At 30.9% G+C, this 12,429-nt stretch overlaps 1 protein-coding gene across 3 annotated transcripts in view; it reads left to right on the forward strand.

Annotated features, from left to right (window-relative positions):
• Nmdar2 (NMDA receptor 2) overlaps nt 1–12,078 on the forward strand; it is a 186,540-nt gene extending 174,462 nt beyond the window's left edge. For 2 of the 3 annotated variants that reach the window (XM_015978316.2, XM_015978318.2), the window contains exons 10-13: nt 1,122–1,452; nt 1,698–1,754; nt 5,650–5,730; nt 10,597–12,078. In XM_015978316.2, coding sequence (XP_015833802.1) covers nt 1,122–1,452; nt 1,698–1,754; nt 5,650–5,730; nt 10,597–10,636 — 509 coding nt within the window. In that variant the 3' untranslated portion in view covers nt 10,637–12,078. The remainder of the gene's footprint in view (nt 1–1,121; nt 1,453–1,697; nt 1,755–5,649; nt 5,731–10,596) is intronic. The other variant, XM_008193054.3, reaches the window with a different exon arrangement.
• Nucleotides 12,079–12,429: the final 351 nt, after the last annotated feature.

The following is a 12,429-nucleotide window of genomic DNA, read 5'->3' on the forward strand; positions in this document are numbered from 1 at the left end:
TTTGCTGAATTATTTTAAGGCCGTTTTTATCAGCTTTCCCTATACCTAAGTTTAACCGTATTCGAGATATTTCAGATTTTTTGAAAATTTTTGGATTTCTCACTTAAAAACACGGTAACTTAAAAGAGAAAGCCTATATCTGTACTCCAGTGTGTTCAAAATTCGAAAAGAAATTAATAAACTCAAAAAATTTATGTTTGGACAATTTCAAGTAGCCATAAGTTAATTTTTTTAAATTAATGAAATGATTTTATTTTACTACTCGTAGATGGAGGAGAATTTTTTCTGCATCGATCTGTATTATTTTCTTTTTTCTGTCATACGAATATATATATAGCATTTCCTGTACCTAACTGTGATGATTATGAAGTTATGTTGTTTTTTTTTGACATTGTACAGGAGATTCCTTACTAATCAGTAATCACATCTACTTTTGCATAGTTTGCCAAAGAATCATCTCTGATTAAACAAACGACAAATTTTGTTCAAAATTGTGTTATCCGTTCCGTGAAAACAAAATACATTCATTTAAAGTTAATTTCAAAAAATTTAATTTCTCAATTTTTTCTGTCGTTTCCATGGCATCATATGAGAAAGACCTATGGCAATAAACTTCTCACAAAAAGTTAGTGTAACTTGAAAACTATTACTTCTAATGTGGGGTATTCCACATACAGGGCTTTCATTTTAAAAGGAGCCAGTCTCAATAACTTTTAACAATGAGCAAATCTGTTTTGATGCAAAAATAGGTCGATTATGATCGCAAGGGGAAGTTCAAAACCAACATTAGTTACATTTTAGGGTTCATCCCTTATTCGCTAGCCACCCCTACTTTACTATTAACTTTCCTTTATTCAGAAGAAAGATATTACAATGTAAACTCAAATTTTGCTCAATTTTAGTACTTCAAAAATTTTCACAAACGTGTTTTTGATAATGAAAGCAATGCCAAATCAAAAAGTGACTCCCGGATTTGAATTCAGCAGAAAATTAATTTCACATAAGAATCAGTCTTCAGATAACGTGTGCAATCGAGTCGAGATGAACTTCTTAATAAGCGCCATTTGAAGTACCTGCTCCTTGACTTAGTCTAACACCTCAGTATAACTTGTTTTTCTCAGCGTTCCTATTGTTGATGGCGGGGATACTACTCGCCGCGCTGCTGTTGTTTCTCGAACACTTGTACTTCAAATACGTTCGGAAGCACCTCGCAAAGACCGACCGAGGAGGCTGTTGTGCCCTCATCAGTCTGTCTATGGGCAAAAGTCTGACGTTTCGAGGGGCTGTGTACGAGGCTCAAGACATCCTGAGACATCACCGCTGCAGAGACCCCATTTGCGACACTCATCTCTGGAAAGTCAAACGGGAGTTGGACATCTCCCAAATGAGGTGTAAGCAGCTGGAGAAGGAGTTGGAAGCGCACGGTATAAAGCCGCCGCCTCCATGCAAACGGTGAGTTTTGCCCCAGATTCTCCTTATGATCACATCTCGACTTAGCACGAGCATGATAGACATCATTTGTTAGCACTTAAATTTTTGGCAATCGCTTGAATTGGCACAATTTGAAATTTTACTGTTATTTCTTCACGTATATCGATCGAGTAAAACTAAGACACGTTTTCACCAAATTACCAAAACTGATCTTAGCTGCAACGATTTTATTTGCGACACTTGTGTTAATCATTATGTATGAGTAGGCGTCAACGTAACACCACCTGTCTTTCGTCCTGTCTGGATTCTTCCGAATCACCTGAGTAAGTCTGTGACCCACATGTGTGTGTTAGAGTCATAGGAAGCTTGGCATTTACGTTCACAGTGTTTAGATAAATACGCTTTTCGACGACACGTCTTATTTTTTTATTTATGGGATGCTTTAGCCTATAGCATGCGATGTAAAATGATAAATCAAAGGATTTCAACTTTGGGGCGAAACGAACACTCGAATATGGGTTTCACACGTACACATATTTCTTTGTATTATTGTACAACAAGGGAAGTAAACGTTATCCGACATAAAAGAATTTTTACATATCGTGAAAGTTAATGACACTTGGGACACATTTTTTTCATCTCAAGCAACGTACAGCTTCAGTTATTCATTGTATGTAGGTATGTAGTAAAGACCGCAAATCAAATGAACTTATATTTTGTTACTGTTTTTACAAAACCTTGCATAAAAGTTAATAAACCCGAAATTTTGATAACAATTCACTACGTTTTTCTTTCTCAGTTGTAGGTAAGTAGGTATTTGTGTGTTTTGTATTAATTCAGCTCAGTATTGTTTTTTAGATTCAGTTAAATTAATACAATGTGACTCGAAACTTTAAAAATAAGTTGGCAACATTGAAGAATGAGGTTTGGTCTTAGTGTTGCCAATTTGAAATGACCGCAAAGTATAAAATAAATAAATCACTTAAGAAATTTTTTTTATTAAAGTAGCATATGACTGAAACTGAGTTATCAACATAATACAGTGTCAATTTGAATTTGTAATTAGAATAGACAGTCTTTTTGTTTTTTAATATTTTTGAGTTTTCTGAGGTTAATTGAAGGCAAATTAAAATTTGATTGCAACAAATTGTACTGTAAACCAGCTATTAAGTTGCCAATATTATTTAATCTTTTTATTGTTTATAAATAAACTAGCAAGAAATTTCATCCACTTTTATGACTTCTAAACCCTTCTCCTAAAGTTTTAGTGGGGATAGAAAATATGTCGTTAAGAACGATTTTTAATTCTCAAGATCTCCGATTTTTTCAAAATAAAAAAATCAAAATTAAATGGAATACCTAATTGAAAAAAGATTTTATTATTAACTGTTACATCGTATCGTAGCCAAAGACATTTCGAACCTATCAGTTCTTGTAGTTTTCCAAAATAAAAAAAGTGAGAAAACCGACCCAAAATGATGCGGTTTTTATCTGGCGTCTGGAATTCACGCAAAATAAGTAAATTCTTATTTTTCTGTCTACAATACATTTATTGTTAGCAACTTAATACCTATTCACGGACAAGGAAATAAGTATGTCAAAACTAGTTCACAACTTTAAAATAATTTTAACAACAGTTCGTCAACAGTTTATTTCGCTTTCTCTCACTACCAGAGTTAATTATTAAAATGGTGGATGCGCCGGGTTAGACAAGCAGTAATTTAATTATCGTAATTAACATACAGGGTGTCCGTTTTTTGAACTCCACCATGGGGATCTCAATTATTATACGAGATACAAAGTTGGTTAAATTTGGGCAAAGTTGCACATTTTTATGCTGAACAATTATCTGCAAGATATATATAATTTTAGTTTTTGAATTATTGGAAAAAAACGAAAAATTGTAAGTGTTGTTCAGGGCGTTCTTGATATCGGAATTACAACACTCAACCTTGTTTTTTCTTATGGAAGCCATTCTTACTTTTTGTATTTTTGAAAATGTTTTTATTCCTGATTACAACGATGTATTACATGATATGATCAAATCGCAAATCTTCAAAATGAAGAAAAAAGCATTTTTGCAAAGAATGCTTTGGAAAAAATGCCAACGGTTTTGTTTTTAAACAAACTCGTTTTTAAAGGTTTAATTGAATCTGGAAGGTTTAGATTTCCACCTAGCTTAGGCGTTAGATAATTAATATTTAAAATCTAAACGACATGATAAGCTAGTATTTTTTCTTCCCCAAACAAAACAAGACAAAGTTATAAAAACTCTGATTGCATATTTAATAGAACTGTCAAAATTTGGTTTGTTAAACAAAATTTTTGACGTTTTTTTACATATGTACAAAAATTCAAAAATGAAAACAAATAAATGAATACCATGCGATCATTTGAATTTATAATTAAAGTAGTCTTGTTCGAAATTTGATTATTTCACTCTTCAGTTTGATTGATTATGATAACTGGCATTTTCATATTAGTTGAAAAAATATTAAAACCTACTCAAATTATAATTTCAAACGATTATAGGGTATTTAATTAACCGCAGAGTTACGGTAAAATATCATGTTCCATTTAAACATCAAAAAAATATATTTCTTTGCAAAACACCAACAAACGAGTTTATTACAAAATAAAAATTCGATACATCTGTGGAGCTTTTACGACACGTCTGTAAAAAATGCGACAATTTATTTCCAATTGTATTTTTTTGTTTATTTGAGTGCTTTTAAACATTTGAGAATCCCACTTTCATTATTTATTACTCATCTTTCCTAAATAATTAATTAAATTTAAAAATAATTAATACAGCAACACAGAAACGGTGCGGTTTGATTAATAGCTAGGAATACTTGCTCAAAATAAAAAAGAGTCATGCCTGCAACCAGCTTTTTATATTTAATTAGTGGAAAACTTCGATTTATCAAACTTGAATAAGTACGCTAATGATGAAAAGGGAAAATACAAAAATATTTCATGCACATTGAAGAAATTCTCTTTTATATAAATTAACGGATCGGTAGCAATAGCTTTGTTGTCGATACCAAAAAAATTAAATATTTTTAAGTGGTTATTATTACTAAAAAAATTATATTCCTGTTGGAGGAATTACTCCTTTGATTTAATCACCCAAGAGATTCCAAACATAAGCCGCTTTGCATGAGCATGAGCCTCATATAGGGATGAAATTTCGTTTGAGTAAGTAGATATAGAACCAGTTACATGTGTAATACCTACTACGTCAAAGCAATTTTCATTTAATTTCCGAAATTAAAAGATTTTTTTTTATTAAAAATTATAATAGCTTTTATTGTGATACGCGTTTCTAAACACTTAGATAACGACAGAATCTGAGGGAATTCTGCGATATTGAAAATCACTTCAAGAATCCTTATAGGACAAATGCTAATTTAAAGTTTCGAGGAGTTTCAGCTGACATACCCTTTAACTAGAATTTAATTAATTTAAATTCGAACTGGGTCAGTGTTTAGTACTTATCACGGTACTAAATTTACAATTGTTTTCGCATGTTTGGTCCCAATTTACCTTATCACTTTGTGAAGCAGTTGGATTAAATACAATGTGTTCAAAAATGGTTGTTCATCAAGTCACCTATGAAATTGGTACGTAATGTGCCGCTTAATGTAAATTGTGAATGCCGTCAAAGTGACAGATCCGTCAAAATTATGCAAAAAGGCTTCGAATCCAATAACTAAAAAATACACAACAACGAAAATCACGGAAATATAAAACACAATACAAAACAAACCCTACACTTTAAACAACTTTGCCAAAAAATTAAAAAAGTGAGTGAAAAGATAATTCAAAAATTTGACAGACAAACTACGATACTACGATAATCATTTGGACGAAGCGGCAAATTAAATTTGAATTCCATAGTCACCTTGATGAACAACCATTTTTGAACACATTGTAAATTCAAGAGTATCCACCAACTTATTAATTAAAGTTAAAAACATGAAAGTTTGTTATAACTTGTGCAGCTGCCCGCCTATTGTCACTACAACCTGGTATTTTCTGTTATCGAAAGTGATAATAATAACACAATTCCTTGTAGTCCTTGAACCAATTTTGTTTCAGCTGTTCCTTATTGAAGGATGAAATAAATGAAAGTGTATTTCTAATTTACAAATAGTATAGGATACACAATTGTCCTTATTAAGCTAATACAAATGGGTTTTTTGTTATTTTCAGTGTAATAGTTTCTGGAGAACAAGCCAGATCTAGGTTAAGAAGCTTAAATCCAGATAAAAGTAGCAACTCTGATTTATTTGGGTAAGTACGTTATTTTTAACATTTAAGGTTATTTATGATCACAGTTTATCTTTTTCACAAAGCCTATAATGTAACATTGAAAAATATTTTACACTAACATTTCAGTTTTTAATAAAAAGGGGCATTAAACATAGATTAGATTCGGTTTGAAAATTATGTGTAACATTTAATTTTTAATCAAGTATAGTTATTAATTTTTTTTATTGTTATTTTATTTTAAATACGCCATGCGTAAATATTCTTCTTTTATTGGAGAGTGCCTTATTTCAGCAACCAATGGTTTAAATACAATAATTTAGAACAACGGCAACGTTAACTCATTTGGTAATCCAATCTGATATTCTAGACATCCTTTTACTTTAAACACATCCAGCATGAAATTTCTCTAACATTTTTAATCCCAGGTTCGAGCAAGCTTAAAAAAAGGCGACAGATTAAGTCCGCGTTTTTATTTAATCGCAAGTTTCTCGTTTGTGAAACAAACTACGCGATATTTTTACAAAACGTTGTATTATACGATTATTAAGTAACCGTAATTTAGCATTTCTGGAAAATCAAAACAAATAAGTTGTTTATTTCGGTAATAAGCTGCGAAAAAGCACAAATGGAGTTATAATCTTGTTACGGAGAACTAAAAACTAGGAGGCGAAACGAGGTACATAATAAACCTTGATAATAACTCAATTTTTGGTTTCGGCTTCAAATTTTTTTAAATTAATTATAATTCAACTAGTTCGCTAATTGTATTGTAAAAAAACAGGACAACAAACTTTTCATAAATTGAAAAAATCTGGCGACTAAAATTTCAACCTAAGGAAATTGTTATTAATAATACGAGTGCAAAAACACCAGCTTAAAGTTTGAGGGCTGTCGTTAGGCAACGAGCGTATGGGCGAAGTTAAGCATTTTCGCATAAGTGCTATTCAAATTTTTTGTTGAAACATTTTAATTAAAAACACCTTGCTATGGGAAGCGTGTTTTAAGATAGTAAGAACATTAATTTAAAACACGCTGCTATAGTAAGTGTGTTTTAAAATAGTGTTTATAATCTAGGATTCAGAGATCAAAAAGAAGGCTTAAAGTGTTATCAACAAAAAAAACACTTTTTTTGTAGTTTTTTTTTGTAATAAAATTTCCGGTCAATTTTTTACTTTACCTTTATCTCTTGTGCCTCCTCATCGTTACATAAAGGAATCTATTTTTTTAATTACGTTTTTCTTAGACCTAATAAGACAAGTTAGGAACAACTGCGCTACCTGGCGATCCTAATGCAACTAACGAGAAGGGAACGTCATGTCGCATCCTAGTATTTTGGTATCGAAGCTGTAGCAGAAAGTAAACTAATTACAACATCCGAGTTCATTTTTGCGTAGTGTAATAAGGGTTCATAATAAGAGAGTAATAATAAACTTGTGCTTTTAAACAAATGTAAATCCAAATATACAAAATTTAATTTAATATTGCAAGAATGTGAATTTATGGCACCTAATTAATTTAATAAAGCGGGAATAGGCTTACTTTTAGGCTTACACTTTTTAGTAATGCATTAGACGTCCTCAGATTTATGTAAATATCCACATCAATATTCAACACACGTATTAATCTAAGGAACCTGTCAGTAAATCATTCGTATGAATTTTCCATAAACATGTCGCTCTTTTAAAATTCATAGCGCCGTGTGTTAGTCGATTTCATAAATAAAATCAGAAGCACAAGTATGGAGAAGCTTTTTTCAGATAGAATCGTTGTACGAAATATTTCACAAAAGCAGGCATAAGCACATATTTTAAAATATACAAATAGTACACATGATGTAGCAGAAATACAATAATTTGTATCATAATTTTGTGCAATATTTTCATTTTACGTAAGTCTCGGTGGTAGTAATGTTTATTTTTTACAAAAAAATTAACGGTAGGCAGTAGATGAACACGTGAACATAAATTGCTTAACTGAAGTGGAAATTTCGCTTGCATGCAATGAAGTTATGTGCAACTCGAACTGAATCAATTATTGATACGTGTTGCAGCAGATAATACGGAATTTGTGTAATTTATGTAATTAAGAATCCAGAAAGCAAAGAATAATTTAGAATTAATGAAATTATCTGACATAATTTTTTTTTCAATTAGCAATGATGTTTTTTATGCTGATATGTTTTGCCCAGTGAGCAGTAACCAGTTATACGTTGTCAAATTTCCCGTAACTTTTCGTAACTTTAATTTAATTAATTTGTCAAAGGACAAGTAGACAAAATTAATGTAAAAGCCGTGCAGTTTTTTAGTGTTCATTGTAGTGCAAACAGCGTGCTCTTGCCAATAACTTTTTATATGAGTTGTCATGGTAACAGGTTACTTATTTGCACCACAGTGGTTGTTAAGAAAGTGAACCGATTCTACCTATCTCTGTCACACGTTACATGTTGTAACGTATATTGTACGGCTCGATACATCGCAATTCAAATTTTGTAAATTAGGAGACTTCCAGTTTTTTTTGCAATATAGGGATCCGAACAGACAGCAGAAAAAGTTACAAAATCAAATGAAATGTGAGTATAATTTTTTAGATGTCAAAAATGAATGTCACATCATTTCTATGGAAAACCGCATCGTATAGATTTTTATTGTGACCTATAATTGGCTTACAACCAAGCAACGTTAAACAGCAGACAGGCAGATTAGTTGTTGATTTAAATACGAAATTGAAATCTATTGCTGTTTGATTGACTTTTTTCTAAAAATAGAGAATTTTGCTAAAATTAACACTGAGCGGCTTTTAGTTATGATTTATGTTAGCAAGGGGGCGACAGCTTAAGATTTTAATTTGGCTACTTATAGATAGAATACACTTAAATGGTTCAGTGTTGACAACAAATTTTTTGTCGCAATATTTTACGAGTTTTTGTTACTGATTTATGTGAAAAATTGCAAATTTGCAAACAGTTTTAGGTAAGTGTGTTTTGTCACTCAAAGTAACCTACAATTTGTCTCGGCAATAAAAACAAAAAAAACGCACATTTTTTTTAAATTATGCAAAATAAGAACAACAAATGTGGGTAAAATCAGTAAACATTGTTCATTTTTTAAAGAAACTGTATTAATCTTTAGGGAGAGTTTCACTCATTTCATTCTAAAGGCACTTCTTGAAGTAAGTAAGTGTTTTGTTGTTACTCCGGTGGGTGCTATTAGAGTTGTGTAAGTTTATGTTGTGTGATGTCAAGAGCTCTCCATGCACCTTCCGTTCAAATATTAACTTTTGTACACTTTAAATACCTTCTTTGTTTCCTGTTCCATGTTTAAAATTTAAACCAGTGATTATGTGCTAAAAAATCTGAAATATTTCTAGGGAAAAAGTGTAATTGAAGCTTTTCCAAACTTTATGTTAATTTAATGAAAAATAAAGAGCAAACAGCAGAGAAAAATAATCGTATGCGAGCCGAACCTTAGTATGGAAACATTATGCAACGAAGTAAAAATCAATAGTGAAATAAAATTGTTGCACCAAAACCGAAGACAGTGTGTAGTACTTTCCGTCCAATCTGCATAAATCAGCTTTAAATTTGGGTTTATGTTATTTTTATTTGAAAATTTGTGTGCCGTTTGTTGTGAGAAGCTGCTCTTGCGAGACTATTCTCTTGGGGAGTAACAGTATTAGACTGGCGTATTTTGTCCCAATTTCTTTAACCTTTTCCCAAAGCAATATTCATTTATTGGTGAAATATTGTCTTTATACAAAATTCTTTTCTACAGGGTGTCCGTTTTTCGAGCTCCACCATGGGGATCTCAGTTATTATAAGTTGCAAAGTTGCGCATTTTTATGCTGAACAATTATCTCAAAGAAAATTTGAAGAGTTATTTTTGGTTTTTGAAAAAATGAAAATTTTATACTTTTTGTTTTTATTTTTTTAAGCCAAAACTAAAAGAACTAGACGTTTTTAAGTAGGACATTTTTCAGGCACTTTTTTACAACAAATCTAAATCTGTTATTACCTTTTCCAAGGCGCTCTTTATGTTAGAGTTACAACACTCAACGTTAATTTTTCTTGTAGACCCTATATTTGATACTTGTATTCTTGAAAAGTCTTTTTGTTTGTTGTTTACAATGATGTATGAAATGGATACAATCGAATATTACATGCTAATTAAATTGAAAAAAAGCGTTTTTGCAAAGACTGCTTTTGAAAAAACGTCAAAAATATTGCTTAACAAACTAAATTTTGACAGTTCTAATAAATATGTGAACAGAATTTTTATAACTTTGTCTTGCTTTGTTTTGCGAAGATTAAAATTCTAGCTTATCAACGTCGTTTAGTTTTTAAATAAGTAAGTTTAGCAAAAAAGTGAACCTTCCAGATTCAAATTCAATAACCCTCAAAAATCTAGGTTATTTAAAAACAAAATTGTTGAGTTTTTTTATAAAACACTCTTCGCAAAAATGCGAAATTGTCTCGCAGATTAAGTAAGTATACAAAATTTCAATTAATTGAGGCAACGGGAACACTTTCAAATTTGGCTCCAAAATTATGAAACAGACAGACAGACAACAAAGCAAGTTAAATCAAAATTTTTAATTAATGACACATCAAATTTTCTTTTAGATAATTATTCAGCAAAAAAAATGCGCAACTTTGTCCTAATTTAACCGACCTCGTATCTTTGATAATAACTGAGATCCCCGTGGTGAAGCTCGGAAAATGAACACCCTATATAAACGCAAAGCCCTAATGGTAATTTTCTTAGTTCAATATAACAAAAATCGCATGTGATCTCAAAAATTTTAACAAAAAAACCTTGAAACCTAATCCAAAACATATGCTGTATTTTAAAAATTAATAGACACGTTTTGACCGAACATTGTGTTTTGCAGTCAGAAGACAGAAATAGCAGAAATGGAAACAGTACTGTGATCAATTAAGAAAATCGAGATGAACAACACCAAATAATTTCCGAGTACATTGGTACCATCATCATTGCCTGAAACAAAGAACTCTTATGAATTGTGGTGCATTGTTAAATAGTATCAGTGACTACCTAACACATACCAATACAAAACTTCTTGGTGCCGGATAAGCTCATAATTCGTCAAATACAAATAGCATTTAGATCGAAATATTTATTCATATTGTAGATAGTCAGTCGCAAATTCGACCGTTATGACGTTAAACTGACTGAACGTTGTATAGATTACATTTTTATCAAACTCAAAGACTAATGTTGCAGAACAAATTATTTTGTCGCCCAACTGTAACCTATACCACTTTCTATTAGTTTACATTGTTGTTGCTATAATGTTGTTGCTGTTATTGTTGATGTTTTCACGCTATAAATTATGTCAATATGATGTATAATAAAGGTCATGAGAAATTTCAAAACGGAAATTTTATCACACACCACCAATAAACCCCAACACGTATCCCGGAAATAAAACCGTAGAATTTAGTTGTAAAAAATTTAAGAGACAATGTTCACAAGACTGCCTTTGTTGCATAAGATTGCAAACTAAATTTTTAAATAAATTCCTCCTCGACTTCTAGTAGAATTAAACAACATTGAAAATTTCTAATGACCGTTCAGAAGTACACGACAGGAGTCTGTTTTTTATGTTTGTTTAGAACAAATACTTTCGACTCATTTGTAGGAAGCCTACTCCTTGGCCTAATTCTAGACAGTTTTTAACAGATTTGTAAATCGAAAAATGATTTGACGCTTAAATGATGGCTTAGTTGATGACACTGTTAGCCACTAAATGGTAAATGTCTTGAATGCATGTCCATACAAAACACTCGAAACATTTAATAAAATCAATGTTAGGGACTAAAAAATTCGTCTCTTAAATGTGTGTAAATATTAATAATTTTACGTTAGTGTCAGTGTCTGTTTATGCATTTAGTGTCAAATCGTTTTTCGAAGAAAACATAAAATCAAAAAAAAAAACAAATATGTTCAAAATCGTCGGAATATTCCAACTCCGGAAATTCGAATAAATTCTTAATGAATTTATTCAAGTTTCAAGATTAATCGCACGTTGTTTAGTTTGTAAACCCACACATTGTAAACAAATGTAAAATCTTCATTTGAAAATGCTTTAAATCTCATAATCACAAAAATGGAGATTCTACATTTCGTCATTGATTTGAAAGTTGTTTTGTAAGTGTATAAGAAATATTTTGGCCGAATTAACTGTGTACTATTCTGTGTTGATCATTTTGTATTAAATAAACGAATGTAAATAAGATTGCAATAAAACCTATATTTAAACAAGTCAATAATATAGAAACAGTATAAATGTTAACCATGTAATCCGTATATATTTCAGTAAATAAAACGTAAACGTAAATGTTCCAATAAATTCTTCTTTATTAAATTCTGCATTAAACACATTTCTTTTAAAAATATTTTTCGTTACGGATAGACCTAGAGAATATTCTATTTTCTAATTAAGTGACTTTCATAAAATGTGATATTAAAGAATATATTAACAATTGTTAATTGTTGTTATTCCCACAAAACACACAGCCACAAGTCACGAAAGGTAAGTAAAAACTGATTTCTTTTTATTTTATTATTTCTTTATAAGATGAGTAGAAACCATTATGGCTCATTTGATTAGCTTCATTTCTTTCGGGATTCCACAAAAATTCATTGTTCCGGTGAGAATCACAAAGTTTTAATAGTGAGGAAATCCCCTGACGTTTTCCGA

Source organism: Tribolium castaneum, chromosome 1 (assembly GCF_031307605.1).
Source record: "Tribolium castaneum strain GA2 chromosome 1, icTriCast1.1, whole genome shotgun sequence".
Classification (NCBI taxonomy): domain Eukaryota; kingdom Metazoa; phylum Arthropoda; class Insecta; order Coleoptera; family Tenebrionidae; genus Tribolium; species Tribolium castaneum.